Source organism: Taurulus bubalis (genome assembly GCF_910589615.1).
Source record: "Taurulus bubalis genome assembly, chromosome: 14".
Lineage (NCBI taxonomy): Eukaryota > Metazoa > Chordata > Actinopteri > Perciformes > Cottidae > Taurulus > Taurulus bubalis.
This window is the reverse complement of record NC_136602.1, coordinates 9,255,573-9,274,695: the sequence shown is the minus strand read 5'-3', so window position 1 is coordinate 9,274,695 and position 19,123 is coordinate 9,255,573. Positions and strand designations below refer to the sequence as shown.

The 19,123-nt window shown below is 41.0% G+C and overlaps 2 protein-coding genes across 2 annotated transcripts in view; both read left to right on the top strand.

Annotated features, from left to right (window-relative positions):
- Positions 1 to 3,174, top strand: part of LOC306746755 (ankyrin-3-like) — a gene marked incomplete at its 5' end in the record, with an annotated part of 94,850 nt that extends 91,676 nt beyond the window's left edge. The window contains one exon of the mRNA XM_079229716.1: positions 1,492 to 3,174. Within this exon, the coding sequence (XP_079085842.1) occupies positions 1,492 to 1,511 (20 nt within the window). The 3' untranslated portion in view covers positions 1,512 to 3,174. The remainder of the gene's footprint in view (positions 1 to 1,491) is intronic.
- A 1,390-nt stretch (positions 3,175 to 4,564) lies between these two features.
- LOC306747023 (coiled-coil domain-containing protein 6-like) lies at positions 4,565 to 18,663 on the top strand. Its single transcript, XM_079230014.1, has 9 exons — positions 4,565 to 4,825; positions 5,885 to 6,034; positions 7,746 to 7,874; positions 8,657 to 8,760; positions 9,399 to 9,559; positions 10,779 to 10,935; positions 12,673 to 12,773; positions 13,416 to 13,537; positions 16,700 to 18,663. The coding sequence occupies exons 1-9, from the start codon at positions 4,571 to 4,573 to the stop codon at positions 16,892 to 16,894; spliced, it is 1,374 nt and encodes a 457-aa protein (XP_079086140.1). The 5' UTR covers positions 4,565 to 4,570; the 3' UTR covers positions 16,895 to 18,663.
- Positions 18,664 to 19,123: the final 460 nt, after the last annotated feature.

Sequence of the window (19,123 nt, the reverse complement as noted above, 5' to 3'; positions counted from 1 at the left end):
ACTCATGCAACCGTGGTGTAGTCACTTCTGCCGATTGCATTCATGCTCTAAAAATCATAAAGGTAGTGTTTATTTGTGCAGCGTATCTTGCCGAATACAACATGTTAATATCATGCAATAATCCAAAATCCAGTCGAAAAATCCCTTCTTATTTTTTTACGAGGGAACTAGTGCGAAGTTTAGGGGTTGGCCTATAAAATGACGTCATCCCTGCAGCATGCTATTGAAAAAGAGGCGTCTGTAAAACTGTTGACAGGACATGTCAAACTGCAAACAAGGTCAATTATGATTCTTTATTGTGAATATTTTATCCATTTGTTTAACCTTCCTCATGCCGAGAAAAGCAATTTAAACATCTGTGACGTTGTTACAATGCAACAGAGCAGCGGTTTGCAGGCGGGGCCTGGCAGGTTAAACACTAGTGAGCGTATTCAGTGGACCACACGCCCCCGTGAGGAAACCTGGAAGCTAGAAAACATTTATGGCGTATGCGCCAGGCTGCTGGGAGTTCTTTTTTTTTTTTTACTTTGGACAGAGCCAAGCTAGCTGTTTCCCTTTGCCCCCAGTATTTATGCTTCACTAAGCACCTCCTGGCAGCAGCTCTGTACCTGACTTCAGACATGAGAGTGGCATTGATCTCAAGAAAGCAAAATGTCAAACTATCCCTTTAGGTTACCCCTCCCCAGATAGTGGTTCTGTCTCGCTGTCCGACAGACTCAAAAGGGGAAAGGCTGACTGATGTCTGAGCCTGGTTATCCCCCTGGCAACATTTCTGCCCTCCATGTGTGTGAACAGGGAACAGGGCTGACGGCGGTAAACACCTCAGCATTATACTGCCTCATGCCTGTTTTTGTCCACTAAATCCCCAACTCACAACAGCATTGTAGCATCCAAAAAGAGTGTGTTATCCCACTGGCCAGACTGTTAATCCCTGCTGCTGTTCGCCTGTGTGTTGTGTTTGCAGTGAATCATTCCATCTGCACAAAACTGACTCAGAAAAAAAATATGGCACTACTGTGAAGCCTTGAAAAGAGTTTCTATGGTAACCGAGGTCACTATATCAGGTTGTGTTAACGTGTTGTCATTCTGTCATTCAGAGGATTGAAAGATCGTCATCGTTTTTGTGCTTTCACATAAAGTTATTACAATAGTGCAGTGGTTCTCAAATGGGGGTACCTGTACCCCTGGGCGTACATGAAGGCACTCCAGGGCGTATGTGAGATTACAAAAAAGTATATTAAAAATTAGCATCCATTCAAAAATCCTTTAAAATAGTTATTTCATAAATATTCAATAAAATATAAGTGTATGTTCATGAAGATAAATGTATATAATCTATATTAAATTAGACACTGATGGCACAGCACTGTGTATTAGATCTTTTTTCAACCAAAAATAATTTTGCACTGTTGAGGGTGCTTGGCTGAACACCTATTTCACCGGGGGTACATCATTGAAAAGATATGTGACGTACTATTTTGTGTGTTCCAGATGTCCAGGAACAAGGTTAGAAGTTTCCTGGGAGGACGAGTTCAGAGGGCTAGAAAGCGACAGTGTGGCGTCTTCAGGGTCCAGTCTGCAACTATCTGCTTCAAACAAACGGTTTTCACGTGAGCGGAGTTGACCCTTCTGACTTACACATGAGCATGAAGAACTCGCCTCCTGACAGTGACAGGACCCGGAGGTTCTGGCCTATCTGACTGCGGTGGACCCGTGGACAATGATTCTGCTTCCTGTTTTGTGTGAAACGATACGTGCCATCGGTCCACCGGTGTTGTGTGAGAGCTCTGTTTGAGGAGCACCATTTGTTGTGAAAACGATAAAGACTCCGTTACCGACAACCACACAGGTGTAACTGTGACCAAAGATGGCACAAGAGCTCAATCCACAAGGTGGGTGGAAAGAATGAAGTAGACACAATAACACAAAAAAACTAAATCTAATGGAACACTTCTGATCCAACTTCAACACTCGCCTTATAGTTTTTTCTTGAAACCATTGTTGTCAGGATGTAAATTGTTTGGGGATTTTTTTTCTTCCTTTTTAAAACTTATACTAACACAAAAGCTGTTTTCTGTATATAAAATTACAATGTGTAAAATTCTTAATAAAGTGTACGCTAGGGGTTGAGAATGCACTGAGGAGACTAACCTCTTCAAGTGCTTTCAAAACGTATTGAAACGGTTCCACTTTTAAAGTTTTGAGTGTAACTTCACAGGTTCTTGTATAATTAACTAGTAGAGCAGGTATAATGTTTGTACATGAAAACAAAAAAAGCTGGTTTGATTTTAACAAAGGGAATTTCCAGAAAATCAAATTCCAGTAATTCCCAAAGTGGGAATGGATCAAATCCTACAAAATGCAGCCTTTCAGAGTACTCATATTTTCATGCATGCTGTTCACATTATTTTAAGTACAACTTTTACAGGTTTGCTAACATTGTATTCAAATGACAAATAAGCCCCTTTGTCTGTGTACACATATAGCCCAAACATTTGTCACCGATTTTATACTTTAAAATGAAAAACAATACCATTAAAACATTGATCATGTTGGGATGAGGATGAAAAAGAGTTTGATAGCTTCTTGAGGGTGTGATGTCTTGTCTGTCTATGTAAAACCGGAGGACAGCTTCTGCTACAAGAACGAAATAATCTGAATGTACTGCTAGTAGGCTGGCTCGCTGTAAAATTATAACTGTATTGTGCGTATTGGCTATAAGGTGTAGGAGTCTCTGTACACTGTTAGACTGTTTGTAATCATTTTTAGCAGTGTGTCAATTTGGTTTTATAACGGCTGCTGTGGCATTAAAGGAAAACTGGGGCATTTCATATTCGATTTCTTTTTTGGTGAAGTATTTCCTTAATTTAAAACCTACTCACATTAAGGACACATAAAGACATTATTTGATTGTAGCTCTGAATAGCATATTGTATGACAAAAACACTGGATGGTCAAAAACAATTATTTAAGCATTAAATACATTGTGTTTAACTCTGAAACGTGTGATCTTTTTAGGCTTGAGAGTCTGTATATGCAGTGTCGAAAATGTTACTTTACATTAGGAATTATCTTTGTATTGGTTTTCATTAGATGCCCATGTAGTTCAAGTGTGGTGTTCTACTGGCACAATGGCTCAGTATGCTGATGTCTATGCTGTGGACATTAAAATTATGTGACTTTTTGGGTGGGAGGGGGGGTTGTAAAGGAAGTCAGGTAGGGTGCTGTACCACATCCCCTTATACTACTGTGTCAATCAGGGGGAAGAGGATCCTTTGATATGGCTGAACTGTCAATTTTGTTTGATATGTGTTTTCACCTGAGCAGATTTTTTGATGTACAATTCTTACTAACAGAGTGAAGCCATTGAAATGTAACTATTCTAGCACTTTGGTTATTCAAGGTATTTTAGAGGCTATAGCAGCAATGATGCCACCACAAATGTTTCAGACGTCTTTAAAAAAAAAAATCTACCTAAAAATAAAAAAATAAAAAAGCATTGATTTCGCAATACAACTGTTTCTCGTGTTGTCTTTGTGTCATTGAGCATTGTTTTGTTATGTAACCAATGCAAGTGATGTCATGAGAGACACAGAGTTATGTGCTGCCCACCAAAGTGTCCTTGAGCAAAGTTCTCCAGTGCTGCTTGTTTCTATGTTCGCACCACCTTGTGGGGCCAATAAACAAGAGTTCCCCATGAGGATATTGCTCATTTCTGTTGAATAAGTAATTAATGGACTGCATTTATAAAACCAGAGGCCACTTTGTCATGTGGACAGAAGGAGTCTGGGTTTGAACCGCCAACCCTGATTAGAGGATAACCCCTCTAACTCCTGAGCCACAATACATGATCAAATGTAAACATTATTTCAAAGCAGTCTCACCAAGTCTTGCCTCTCACATGTATGATTTATTAACATGTCCTATCCCACTTTAAATGTATGTTTTATGCAGATGATAACTATTGATTTATTAACATTTCCTATCTCACTTTAAATTGATGCTTTATGCAAATGATGACTAATTAGTTGTAACTAAAAGACTACTTACTAAGAAAATATGTACACTAGTGGAACTGTCCAGTTGATCGTAGTAGTCTGTTCTTTGTGAAATGCTCTTCTACCTACTGATTATGTATTGTAGATGTATAATAAATAATCGGTAGGTAGAAGAGTATGTATGTAGAGCAAATCTTCTCACAGCTAGATTGGCCCATATTGCATCCCCTCTCTTTGTGGTGCTTTGAATAAACACAAATGCATTTAGGAATATCCACAAGACAGGGCACAACAACTGTGCTTCAGGGTCAAGCTGCCCCACTCTGCTCGATTGGCAATCAGATGCAAGCTCCACCTGGGGGAGGAGGAGGTAAACAAAAAGTATGAAAGGTTCCAGCTTCCTGTGTCATGGACGCTATGTGTGCGGTACTGGAGACATCCTGGTGGCGGCGCTATGCCGGCGCGCGTGAGCAAGGTCACACGGTGTGCCATTCTGCTGCCTGCGCTCCTCAAACGCTGCAGCTGCCGTCGTCTTCTCCCACACACACACACTCCCTCACTGTCGCACAGCCATGGCCGACAGCGCGAGCGAGAGCGACACGGACGGAGCGGGCAGCAGCTCGGCCACCCCGATGTCGTCCTCCGCCTCCAATTCGGGGAAACCGAGCATAGTCATTTCACAGTTTCGTCTGGAAGAACTGACGAACCGCCTGGCCTCTCTGCAGCAAGAGAACAAAGTTCTTAAGATTGAGCTGGAGACGTTCAAACTCAAGTGCAAAGCCCTGCAGGAGGAGAATCGGGACCTCCGCAAAGCCAGCGTCACCATTGTGAGTAACGTTAGCATCGCTAGCTAGCTAGATGCTATGCACTTCTTATATTGCATTTGTCAGCACGTTGGCTGTGGCTAATGTTGGTCTACTGGTAACTAGTTCACGTTTACACACCGGGAGGGTTACGCTGCGTGGGCATGTTATCTGTATTTGAAAGCAACACTCTGGTGTTTTGCTTTAACACGAGCTAAGGCTAGTTTGTTGTGTAGCTAACTTAGCCAGCGGGCTAACGTGGTGGCTGGACAGCTACAGCCAGTTGGCTTTGTTTTGGTTTGCTCATCTTTGCTCACGGCAGCTCAACGTTGAGTTAAACTGCGGTAAAACACAAGGTGGGCACCTCACGATGCAAGTTACTGACTGGTGTTAGCTGTCTGGTGAGCTAGACGTTGTCTCCACCTTATGCCCGACGAGGAGACGCGAACCGGGGGAATAAATAGCCGCGTTGGCGTCATGTCTTCGTGCTCGGTTTATCAGCCCCAGCTTTAATATGTAACCGATCTGTCGAATAGATGAGGAAGTATGTAGGCCAAACTTAGCGAGCTAGCTAAATGCCAGGCTTATATGTTGGCAAGTCAGCCCCAGTACACCCTGTCCCGTCAACGTGAGGCTCAAATAGCTGCGTGCTTTTATTTTGCCCCCTTATTGTTCTTAAACAACTGCCACCTTCTACCAGCTTGCAAAACAAGTGTTTAGCTTTGAGGTCAGCGAAGAACGAGGCGGATGGAGAATGTGAGACGGGAGCTAACCAGGACAGGCGGATCATCACACTGTAATGCTAGCTGGTGTAGCTGTCCCACACGTTTCCTCAGTGGCCCATGTTTCACGCTTCCCCTCACTGTCAGCACTGCAACACCCATTGAGTCATTAGGGAAAATGCTGCTTCCTCTTTGGCTGGGAGATTTCACTGCAGTAGTTTGTTTGATTGCTGCGTATGTTTGCAGTACGCCTATATATGCACAGCTCGTGGTCAATTTAATCAGGATGTGATGTGCAAGATCTCAGAAGAGTATTTCACTGATGTTGCGCCATGGTCTCTCTTTTGTTTCTGTCCTGCAGCAAGCAAGAGCGGAGCAGGAAGAAGAGTTTATCAGCAACACCTTGTTCAAGAAGATCCAGGCCCTCCAGAAGGAGAAGGAGACGTTGGCGGTCAACTATGAGAAGGAGGAGGAATTTCTCACCAATGAACTGTCAAGGAAACTCATGAATGTAAGTGATCACTGGTTGGAGTTGTTTGCCCCAGACATCATGATGAATACCCTAACATCGGTTTACAACTTTCACCCTGGTTGATGGAAAGATGATGCAAATTATGTAACGTTTTTGGCTACAGTATTGTAGTCGTGTACAGCCTCAGCTTGCCTGGTGGGTGTCTATGCAAGTATGAGGGAACAGCAGCTATTGCATTTTCATCAACAGTATTGGTACTTGCCTCAAGATAACTTCACTGTGGCTGCTAGCTACTCCTAAATGACTCTCAAATTACTCTACTCCCTTCTGCCGGTTATTTGGTTGTCTGTTTTCCACTTCTTATATTCCCAACTGCGCACAGCACGTAGACACATGCCCTCTCACTTTCAATAGCTATCCGTAGGCTGACTAATAGTTTGTTGATGTTTAAATAAGTGGGAGTCTGGAAGGGATACATGCAAATGCCTCAGCAGCCCCTGTTGAAGGTCATACAGATGGACTTGTTTGGGCTTTTGTTGTCTTTCTTCTCACTCAACATGGAACAGCCTTGTGTCTGTCTCTGTCCGTAGACTTGGTGCTGACAAATGGCCCAAAGTGTGTCTGTATACTAAAATGTTATATTCTTGTGATGACTGAGGGAGAGTTGAGCAAATGTGGTCGTTTTAGTTTAGATGGTGTGTAAATGCTCCTGTGCAGAAGAGCTTTTGAAAACACCATTACTTTTAATGATGGACTTTTTACTTTAGTTTTCTGAATGCCAAATGATGCAAGTGCATCAGCAGGCATTTGAGTCCTTTCCCCCCTTTGAGCACAGTTTATGAGCTACACACTGTCAATTTGATTGTCTTGAATCTTGTAATGTGCCAATTTAAATTTGTGTTTTTAGAGTTATATACATTATGCAGACATAAGCACATTGCCACTTTTCATGTATTTCTTACAAACAGCCTCTGCTTGGAGAACCCAAGTAGGATAACATATCTCTGCACGGTGTCCATAGGCTGAAACTAAAAGACTCAGGCATAGTTGCCACTCACAGTACAGTGGGGTGGAAGTCTTTTATGGCTGGCTGTTGTTTTGGCTGAAAGGAGACATATTATCAAAACAATACATGTAATTGGAAGAAAAATGGCTGCACTGGGTGTGGCAAGACTTGGTGGCTTGTTCTTTCAGCCAGGATTCAGCAGAGCACTCGACAGTATGAATGCAATCATTGGAAGTTAAAATCAACTGCCTTGCTTTGAGGTGTTCTAGTTGGTTCTGTTAGTAGCATGATGGAAATGATTATTTTTGCCCTATCCACTCTTTTCCTATGAATGGCTTTACATCTCTTCCCTGTAATGAGTAATTGCTTATATAATTCATCACACAGCCATCCCATTTTGAATCGGTGCTGAGCCGCACCCTGTCTTTGTATTGGTGATCTGCCAACGTTGGTTACTTTCTTTTGCCAAATCATTATTTTCTCCTCCGGGAAGTTTACCCATGAATATGGTACAATTGTATCATTGGCTTCCTGTTTTGTTGAACTCTGAATGTGTAAGCTAAATGTGATGACCTGACACCAGTGTGTTTGTTCACTGTGGTCATTGCATAGTTTGTATGTGACTCACCATGTGCCTCTTCTTGTGCTCTTTCCCCTCTCCCTTCTTTCTCATCTCTCTTGTTTCATCCACCTCCTCCTCTTTTCCTCTGTTAATCCACTGTCTTCCTCTTTTTTCCATCCTAGCTCCAGCATGAGAAGGCAGAGTTGGAGCAACACTTGGAGCAGGAGCAAGAGTTCCAGGTTAACAAGCTCATGAAAAAGATAAAAAAGATGGAGAATGAAACCATCTCAAAGCAGCTAACCCTGGAACAGGTATGCTAATTGTGCCAGAGCAAGAACCGTTCATTATATTCCTGAACTCGTCTGTCCAGTTGTGGTATTGCAAGATGCCAACATTTCACCATCTTTAATTTGGCCCACTCCCATTTTAGCTGGAAAGAACATTTTGGTCTGTGGCTGAGTCAAATCTGTGTCTGCTGAAGCCAATACATGTGTTTCCATGTTCTGATGACAGGATTGTGCTGCTCACTCATGAATGTGTGTGTGTGTGTGTGTGTGTGTGTGTGTGTGTGTGTGTGTGTGTGTGTGTGTGTGTGTGTGTGTGTGTGTGTGTGTGTGTGTGTGTGTATGTGTGTGTTTGTATCAGACTTTTCAAGTTTATAATCAATCAGTAGTTATTGTCAAACAATATCTTCCCAATCTCTACATGATGTTTTTGTCAACCTTAATTATTTTGTGATGGATTCTATCTATCTATCTATCTATCTATCTATCTATCTATCTATCTATCTATCTATCTGATGCTTAATACCACTGTGCATTTAGCACAGACACAGGAGTTAAATTAATGTTTAACCTCACCACATAAACACTAACAGCGTTAGGATCATTTTCTTGCAATTAAGACATCTGTATAGACCATTTTTCTATCACAAGCCGCCATAGAGTCTGTCGCTCTGTAAAAGAGAAGCTTATCTGGACGGAGACCTTTTGGTTTTCATTAGTCTATTTGTGTGCGGTCTCGTGGATTCTTTTCAACGTCAAGGTCTTTCTACCTCTGAACGTCACTCTCCACTCTTTCTTGTATTTGCCAGTTGAGGCGGGAGAAGATCGATCTTGAGAACACATTAGAGCAGGAACAAGAAGCCCTGGTCAACAGACTGTGGAAACGGATGGACAAACTGGAGGCGGAGAAAAGGTGGGGAATGATCACATTGTATGTCCACCACGATGGACATTTAACAATCTGCCTGAATTCAAAGCTTGTTTTCAGCAACATCTTGTGGGTTAATCAGTGGATCATCTGTTGATCAACTAATATATACATTTGGATGGAATTGTAGCACTAGTTATAAGTATGACACCTGATGGGTTGGCTGTGACATACATGTGTAAAACTACTTATATTACACTTTAATTACTAAACCTTTTAAATGTGACGTCACTGCACATTTAACAGGTTTTAATACAGTAATTGTTTTGTATAGCTTATTTAGTTTTTTTTTAATGTATTTGTAGTAGTTCATTAATATGGCTTTGTTTTTTTAACATGGTGAAACGCACATCCTTACTTTTGGTCCATTTTCTGTCTTGATGGACGCACACGCATTCACAGGCACACAAAATGCCTGCCAGTCACCAAAAACAAAGGGTCTTAGCTTAGAATAATGACCTTCCTGAAGGGCCTGATTTTGTCTGTAATTGTGAGTCATTTCAAATCAATCTGAGGATGTCTTAAATGAGAAAAGGTTGAAAAGATTGTAAAAGCTAGTCATCATGCCCATCATTTGTCGATTCATTATAATAACAGTGTTCTTTGTTTGTTTTCTGAACTAGAATCCTTCAAGAGAAGTTGGACCAGCCCGTATCAGCTCCTCCCTCCCCAAGAGACGTTTCCATGGAGATAGACTCGCCAGAGAACATGATGCGGCATATCCGTTTCCTGAAGAATGAGGTGGAGAGGCTTAAGAAAAGCTTGCGCACCACTGAGCTGCAACGTAAGTGGCCTCAACTTGTCCGATGATCTAAGGGAGTGTAGGCTCTGTCGGGGCAGATGCCATCAAGTGTTGATTAAGGATGTGATTAGTAAAACGGACCCTCTGACTGACACGATGACATTGAAATATACATTCACCCTACACCTGGGCATGGGTTGATTTCCATAGACCAGAAAGAACCGGTCTGCTTTACATCTTTGTTACCTACTTGTTATTCACTGGTCACATAACACCTGGTGGTACTTAGGGTATACAAAGAAGTGGAAATGCACAGTGATCAACAACAAGCATCTATGAAAGTCAATGTTGGTCATAAACTACTACTACTCCCCCTCCCCCCTTTATTTATCTAAAAGCCTATCTATTAATTATACAACATGAGGACGGACTGTTGCTAACATAGCAAGCTAGAACCCCAGGCCGGCTGTAGACTTGTGCTTTAACACTACATGCCATGATTCACCCATTCATACACTGTCGAGAGCTACCATGCAAGGAGCCACCTGCCCATCAGGAGTCTAACACCCATTTGCACACATTCACACAACGCAGGCACTGCATGCAGGAGCAATTTGGGTATCTTGCCCAAAGACACATGGACTAGCAGATAATGGTCACTGCATTATCAACTGTTTGCAGATTTAAATGTTTGTGGGTTTACTAAAGCTCATAGGGCGTGGACAAATAGCCGAAGCATCTCGCAGTACAACAACACATCAGCAAAAGCTATTGTGTCAAAATTAATAACTCTTGTTCGTTGCTTAGACAATCGGAAGTGTTTATTCAGCGCAATTATATCTCAGAGAAAATAGTTGATTAATGAAAATAAGTCTGCTCGCATCCCTGGAAGTGTCTCAGCATTCTGTCTAGGCTTCTTCTTTTTTTGCCACTGGAGGGCGCTTTCAGTCCAACCTCTGAGTCAACTGCCAGAATTGCTACTGGAAAATATCATGATGTTGCTCGCCTTATCGGAAATTGTTATCGGCAGTGACCCACTCACTTTATTTTGTGAAGGAGAATTTGGATAACAAACAGGGTTGCTCTTTGAAGGGGATTTAATTATATCTGCACAGAATTTAGACAACGTTATTTTGGCTCATTGTGCAACAATTCTGACATGATTCTAATATTGTTGTCCTTCATGTTGATATTTAGTGGCACGGATGTGATCCTGACAATATTTTAACTGATGTAATGTGTTCTGTCTGTCCCCTCCCAGATACAGAGAAACGAGCCCAGTACATAGAGGAGGAGCGACACATGAGGGAGGAGAACATCCGGCTGCAGAGAAAGCTTCAGAGAGAAATGGAGCGCAGGGAGGCCCTGTGCAGACAACTGTCAGAGAGTGAATCCAGTCTGGAGATGGACGATGAGAGGTAGAGGATCCAGATTATAAAAAAGGTCACAATAACCTAATGCAGGGGTGCAAAATCACACGCGTCGGCCCATCAAGTGAGGTCGTTGAGAGGGACTTGATTTCTGTACATGGCGTGGTTTGCGTACTGGAGAGGCATTTGGCTTCATTGGCCACTTGATAAGTACTGCCGCACAGTTTTGATTCAGGCCGCCGCTGCCAAGATTGCTTAAGACGCCAATATTGACACAGGGCGACGTCAACATAATTAGCTTGAGCCTAGTTTCATTTACCCAGATCTGTGTTTGCTTAATGTAATTGAAAAAGAGCCAAACTATCAGGAGCCAAATGCTGCCTTCTATTGGCGAACAGAATATTTGGTCTCTTCAGTGTGATCTCTTTGATCGCTTTTCTTCTAAAAGCTCAGGCACCCAAGTGATACCCAGATGGTTCTCCAGTTCGTTGTGAACTTGACTGAGTTTTTTGTGACGGCTCTAGTGCTTCAGTCGCAAAGCCACTCTCATTGCTCCATCTCAGTACATATGAGATAATCTATCAAGTCATCTCATTGTTATCTTTTTTTATTGGCTACTGCACTGACTTTATTGCCTGTTATGTCGGTGTTCATTTAATTTTTGTCTGACTATAATTTGTATTTTTTTTGTGCGGCTGCTTTTTTAACCCTAGAACACTTAACGCTACAAATAGTAGCACCATCACTAACGTCGAGTATATTTTACCCGGTATAATGTACCTGATAAAAAAATACTTATCTATCTAGTATATCCAAATACAACAATACAAGGCAAATTAAAGTATGTCAAATCGCACATGCGTAAGCGTAACCTGTTAACGGCGTACCGTAACCATTTACCCGAAAGTACAGGCATTTGTCCATGTATTTATTAATGACTTAGTTTTATATCCGTGTACTTCGTACTTTTGTAATATGTGAAGCCAGCAGCTCATTGTTGGTAGAAGACACGAGCACTTTGGCTCGTTTCATCTGGAGCAGGAGAACTGCTCCGGGTTCAGAGAGCTGCTCCGGGTTCAGAGAGCTGCTCCGGGTTCAGAGAGCTGCTCCGGGTTCAGAGAGCTGCTCCGGGTTCAGAGAGCTGCTCCGGGTTCAGAGTATCTGTGGGCAACGGGGCAGAGAGGTTTTTTGTGTGTGTTTTTGAACGATGACAAGCCGGAGTGAAACCAAAATGAAATGGTAACGAGGCTATTTTTAAAATGTAGGAAGTAGAAAGTACAGATATTTGCGTGAAAATGTAAGGAGTGATGTAAAAAGTCGTCTGAAATATAAATACTCCAGTCAAGTATAGATACCCAACATTTCTACTTAAGTAAGGTAACGAAGTATTTGTACTTCGTTACTTGACACCTCTGAACAATACACATGTTTTTTTTCTCCATAAAAGATCAAATCAACTTGCAACCTTTTCCAGCAGTGCCAAGAGGGCGTAAAACATACAAAAGCACCAGTATGGCCCTTAAATAAACAAAGCTTGTATTTTAGAAAAGAACCAAAGACCTCTAAACATCATGCACACACTAGATTGTTCTTTCATCAATCTCCGCTAAATATCTCTTCTTTAGAGACTTTAAAACGTGTTTGTCTCACATACCATTTGGGCTGAATTGAGTACTTTTTTTACACCAATTTTAAGTAGGCATAAAGGAGCGTTATCATCAATCCTCAGTGGTGTTGCACATTGAAATCGACTGTATTTTCATTGACTGGTCATGTCATCCTCAGGTACTTCAACGAGATGTCTGCACAGGGCTTGCGAGCGCGGACCGTGTCGAGCCCCATCCCCTACAGCCCGTCCCCCAGCTCCAGCCGACCCATATCTCCTGGTGAGCACATCTGCGCTGGCAGGAAATCCAGCAGTCAAGAAGTTATATTGCATCAGAGATAATTGCCATCAATTAATACAACTTGTTTCCTGAAAACAAGCTTAATCTTTGTAATAAAGATTAGCAACCAAAGATTAACATTTACAGCAAACAATGTTTTTTCTAATTAAGATTCACAGAAGAAGGTGGTTGTGTATTTAAAAAAAAAAAAAGGTATTTGCCTTGAGTCAACTGGTGAATTATTGAACACGAAACCAAATAACCAGAACAAAGTTTTATTTTTTATTCATCAAGTATTTGAGAAGTTCCTTGAAAATGGCTTCAGGGGGCAGAATTGTACACTTGGTGTATCATTGCTGTTAATGAGTTGTTTAAAGTTAGCAAAAAAGTAATTCAGCGGGATATCCCTTTACAGCCTAAATGTTTGCACAATGATAAAACAGAGTGCAGCTGTTTTTCTGTTCTGCCAGCCAGGTACAAATTTAATTCACCTATTGTTCCTGATACCTGGTGTAAAATAGAGAATTAGCTGTACCTCAGTCTCAACAACCAGAGTTTAATTTCTAGTTCAATACAAAGACTTGGAACAAAAGACCGTACAGTAGGTGCAACGTTCTCCTCATGTTCCTGTCTGCGTCACAGGTCTCTCATATGGCAGCCACACAGTTGGCTTCACTCCTCCAGCTACGCTGTCCAGAGCTGCCATCTCCCACTACAACACCCCCGCCCTGCACGTTCACGGAAGCTCCTCTCATTCCGTAGCCGTAAGTAACATCCACCCACGCCTCCTAAACCAGATGTCTAGCAAATAGTGCATGGTTCCCAGGAGCTCATGTTTTATTTTCTTCTTCTTTTTACAATATTATATATATTTGTTGTAGTTGTCAGGAAGTTTGCAACCCAAAACTCAAACATTTAGTTCAGACAGTTAAGACATCAAATCTTTGTGCCACAGGTTTACATTTGACATCAAACAAATGTATTGTTTGCACTCGCAGTTATGAGTGAAACTGTGGTCCTTTTTTTATATCAATAAGCCATAAAAAAAGGTTACAAGCCGACACTGTTCATCCATTATGGGTGTGAACATTTGCAGATCTTAAACTGGCTTGGCTATCGCACCGATATTGTTGCTATGGCATAAAAAAATAGAACATTTAGCTCCATAAATGTCCCAAGGTCCAGTCGGCATTGCATTTATCTCTTCATTAACTCAGCGATAACTGAATCAACACGCCTCATCTCACCTGAGTCACACTCTTCTTCATCAACTTATCTTTTATGTTTATGTTTTATGTTATGGTTTTATACCAGAGTTATTTTTCATTACAGCCTTTATTCTTCGCCTTCCAATGTATTTTTAGTTTCAGTTATGACTGACACTTACATAAACTGTGTCCACTTATGTCTGCATGACTTGAAGTATGTGTCTTAATAGTAATATTTCTTAAAATTGCTGTTAGTTTAGATGGTTTTAAGAAAGAATCTCAACTCAGAATCTTATGAAGATTAATTCATTAATTAATCCACTTGTGGCCCCTTCTGGCCGGAGCCCAATTGAGAAGAGATTTAAAATATATTTTGGGAAATTGTGAACCACTGCGCATGCAGCCATAACTGGCCACCCAAAATTGAATGCAGGATTAGCTGCAGACAGATGCCACTGATCGCATGATCCTCCTAGCGGAGATAATGAAATTCAGCCAATTTTGTTAAGAGATATTCCACTTCCAGAAAACGCCACGCTGAGGATGCACAACTGTCATAATCACAACTTTATGAATGGCTGAAGCCAAGCATTGTCTGCGGTACACAGTTGATGTACCAGTTATATTTGGTTCACATACAAAGTACTTCCTCAGTTGTAAACCTAAGTTTATGGTTTCAATCGCTAGTTTCAAGTCTTCTTTAATACAGCATGATGTTCATTTAGTAAATGATTGTGCAATTTTAAGAGTACAATAGACCAGCGGTCCCCAACCTTTTTTTTTTGTGCCACGGGCCGGTTTCGTGTAAGACTATGTTCACTGACCGGCCTAAATATGATGTAATAAAATGATACGAGCGGCATAAAGACAATCATAAGATGCATAAAAATACAACTCGCCATTACGCCGAATTAGTGGGAGTCCTGAGCTTGTTTCTCTGCTACGAGCCGGTCCCATCTCTGGGTGATGGGAAGGGTCCAGTCTACTCCGTAACTTAAACCTGATTCACAAAGACAGCTGTTGGAAATGGAGGCAGGGTTTTCAGAGGTTTTTGGCCATCTCAGGATAATCTGCCTTGATTTTAATCCAGAACACCGGCAGAGTTGAAACATATATTTTAAGTTTCATTTTTGGGGTAACGTATCACATGACTTCTTGACGTGTCAAGAGGCTCAGACGCACAGACGGATGTATCCGGTCATTTTTCAAAATAAAATATATTTCCAAACCTTTTTTCACTTTTTGTATTAATTCTTTCGGTGCGGCCCGGTTGTTGGGGACCGCTGCAATAGAAGATAAAGAAGGGTATGCAGCATTTGTAGGGTTCAAAACATGATGGTGTATTATTGTATAGGCAGAAGAATGTATTGAATAATTATGCTTTAAGTCCTTTCATTGCAGCCTATTCCTTCCATAAGTAAACTGTTCTTCCCACTGTTCTTTCGCACACCCCCATTTCTTGTGTTCTCCCTCTGTGGTATTTGACATCCATTCATTTTCTCTTGATCTATGTGGATGTACAGACCATATCTCTCCCATCACCACTCAGACCACCCAAGAGTTAAACAAGGACAGAACCTCAGACAAATTAATTTTTCTCTAAACCCCCTTCTTTCTTTTCTCTTTCCAGTCTGACTGGAACTGCAATTGTCAGGTCATAACCATTATCTCAGAAGGGAAACCATGACTAAGACAAGCGGCCTCGGCACTCTCAATCGTATTTTCCTTTTGTAGTTTGTAAAAATAAAATAGCCTCTTTTTCTTTTCTTTTTTACATGCTGTTATCCAAGCGTAGTTTCTTATTTTAACTGCCTAAACCTACATTTTTAAAAACGCTTTTCTCATTATTATTATTATTATTATTATTATTATTATTATTTGTCGGACTGACATTCTCAAAACACTTCGGTTTGCCTCTAACAGCCTATTAGTTTCCAATATCATTGACAATATTACTCAATATAATGCACTATATTACTTTTCAAATGTTTTTGTTTACTTTTCGGTTTTTAATCTAACATTAATTCATGGAATTTTAAAATCGTTATTTCCAGGCCTGGAAAAGTCCTTGAAAAAAATTAAAACCCCAAAGTTATGTAAAAGTCATAGAAATGTGTTATATTTATATGTTCATGCCGTTCATTTACGCTCAGTTTGAAATTATAAATATGCTTTTAAAAGAAAGAGGCTCAAAATATAAGCAGGCATACGCTGAGTATATGTATAAATGTTTATTCTTTTAATCAAACTATTGTCTGACTCATTTGTGACAATTAAGGTATACTGTATGCTTTGCAATTCTCATTGTTAGTTTAAATACTACATTTTGTCACTTTTTCATGTATACACCGGGATGTCACAAAATGTTTAGTCATGAAAATTTGGTTAAAAGTCATGGAAATCCATTGGTCAAAATGTGTACGAACCCTTTCTAATGTTGAAATGCACTTTTTCTATTTACCATGTTTACCTCAATTGTATTGCTATTCTATTTTTGCACTGGTGTGAGCATTACTGCTTTACACTAATTATTACTCTGCTTTTCATCTATGTCTATTTTTTTGTCCTACTGTTTTTTTTCCTATTCTGTTTTTATATTTGATCAAACTCTGGCACATTTCCGTCGGGGTTAATAAAGTCATCTCAAATTCTGCTGTGTGGTTGTGTTACGCAAGATGAGGCATATTTGTTAAAAATGTTTTCTATTTCTCAAAACAGAGGCCCTCGCCAAGAAGAAGCAACAGCCCCGACAAATTCAAACGTCCAACGCCCCCACCCTCCCCCAACACGCACTCAGGGGCCCAGCAGGCTCAGCCTCCGCTTCACCCACCCGCCCAGCCCATGGTCCAGTCCATGTCCTCCCCGGCTGCAATGTCGCAGCATGCAGCACAGCAGCCTCCCTCCCAGCCTTAACGCACCACGCCGTCTCTGTCTTTTGCGCGTGAGAGCGCCCGCTGAATGCCACGACGCTACCGCAACAGCAGCTTCCATCATTACCAGCTCTGGAAGTCACGTTTCTTACTCTTTACCAACTCCACAAAAGAAGCAGCTTCAGATGTCTTAAGAGGGGAAAGGAACGAGGCGGGGGCTCGCCCTCGGTGAAGCCAGCCGTCTGCCAAATCCACACGTGGCGTTACTTAACTACTCTTAAACGGAATGGATGGACTGAAAAATAATCACTTCTGGGATTTTTAGGCCAATTATCTGTTCCACATTCTGTCTTGTACATGATGTTTTTTTGTTCTTTCTTTGCCTGGGACTTTAGCTGGTTGAAATTGATGTTGTGGCGCTTCTGAGATAGCACAAACAGCACATAAAGTATGTTTCATGGTGGTGTTTTCCGATAGGTTGGATGTTTGGATCAATGGATGGACTGATAGATGGATGTTGTTGATTCTTTTCATGCCTATAATATGACACTTGATTGCAGTAATGTACTCCACTCCAGCTCACCCCACCCCCTTCGTCTCTGCAACAATGTCAACGCGTCACCCCAACCCCAAGCTTAACGCAGCTTTGACTAGGTTCACAAGAGGTGTCGTAGAAACCTTGCTTGGACTTTCTCCATTCTAGGGCATTGATCAAACCGAGCTTGTGCCACAGTTATTTAGTTTCTGAAAGAATTTAAGGCTCTGCTGCTCTTCAGTTATAATGAAAAGGAAAAAAAGCATCCAGGAGGATGGACACTGGTACATAAACCACAGATAAATGTCGCCTTTTGAGGTGTTTTAAAAATGTAGTCTGAGGTGTTGCAACATAGTCATGTACTCGGTCTCTCGGCTCTTCTAGCTTTTTCTGGTGTATTTCTGAAAGCTTCTATCATCCTTGTGGATATTCCTCATCAGAAAAAGGAAAAAAAACGATGCTCTTTACACTAAATATACATACTGCTAAAACATTCTAAATGAATGGTACTGTTGAACTAAATTTCTATGTATGATTAAAGCTCTTGAGAAGACAACCTCTGTTTTTAACTGTCAGTTATATGGGTAACATTTGCTACTTATTTGTAATCTGATAAATAGAGTTGAACATTGATAAGTAAGCTTTGTAGACTTCAGAACTGCTGCAACTATCAGTCTGTTCTCTGATATTTATTTCCCTGAAGGGACACTGTGATTTGATGCGGTCACTGAATTTGGCAGATCTTAACAGGTGCACTGAATCTGAATTGGATTAATCTTTTTGTGTGTTTTGCTTCACCGGACGATTACATGTGTTATTGTCGTCTTGCTACCATAGTTCATAACCTTGCAATTTCTGACTGAAATAGTAGATTTCCATAATTGCTATTACATAAGTAATCTCCTCATGCTTATCCTAGTGCCACCATGAGGTTGACATTGACTCCTTTTGGGAAGTATGCAAATTGGTTGAGACATTCATGGTCCTCAGAGGATACATTGTAATAAATTTGATCCCCTGACCTCTCATCTTTAGCACCGTCATCAGGTACAATTCTCTTCTTGTCCAATACTTTACATAATGACCGTCTACTCGTAAAACTAATGACGTTCCCATCAGCCTCGTGACGAGCTCAATGCTGCAGCCAGAGTTTGGGACTGACGAGCATATTTTTGTAAGTCCCTTGTTTAGTTTTGGTCACCTAAATCTAGAAAAATAACGTAATACTCAAATTACTGAAAATATACATTTTCTTCAAGAGCAAAAATAAAACCATGTGAAACTGCTCAAGGCGGGGTCGTAATGTTATTTAGTGCAAGAAAAGACAACCGATAAGATAGAAACTGTTAACCTGGATATTCTTGTTTTGTGGGGAAGAAGCTTTTCAGTTTCTACATATTTTAAATGTGTGTGTACACTTGCTACATATCTTTCATATTTCTAAATATGTAGCACATGCAGGACTGCATGTCCTACTTTCAGGCCAGGAACGAGTCGTCTCCGGCCTGTTGCCAGGGCCGACTATGTGGAGTACGTCAGCACAGACGCCAGGCTTCATGTCTTTGGTTGATTCAATCTTTTTTGATAAATCTGTTACAGTTGTGCCTCACAACATCACAACTTAACATTAAAATGTCATCCTAAATCACTGGGCTTGCTAAACAAAAAAAAAACAACGTCGTATGTTATGCAAGTCAATCCTCGTATCAATGATGATCTATTTGTAACAAAACGGCA

What these genes read in the sequence shown, in the direction of transcription:
- LOC306747023 (XM_079230014.1), top strand. Translation starts at nt 4,571, where the DNA reads ATGGCCGACAGCGCGAGCGAGAGCGACACGGACGGAGCGGGCAGCAGC. An exon ending in GCAAAGCCAGCGTCACCATT is followed by an intron (nt 4,826 to 5,884) that starts GTGAGTAACGTT and finishes TCTGTCCTGCAG; the next exon opens with CAAGCAAGAGCGGAGCAGGA. An exon ending in GCTCCTCTCATTCCGTAGCC is followed by an intron (nt 13,538 to 16,699) that starts GTAAGTAACATC and finishes TTCTCAAAACAG; the next exon opens with AGGCCCTCGCCAAGAAGAAG.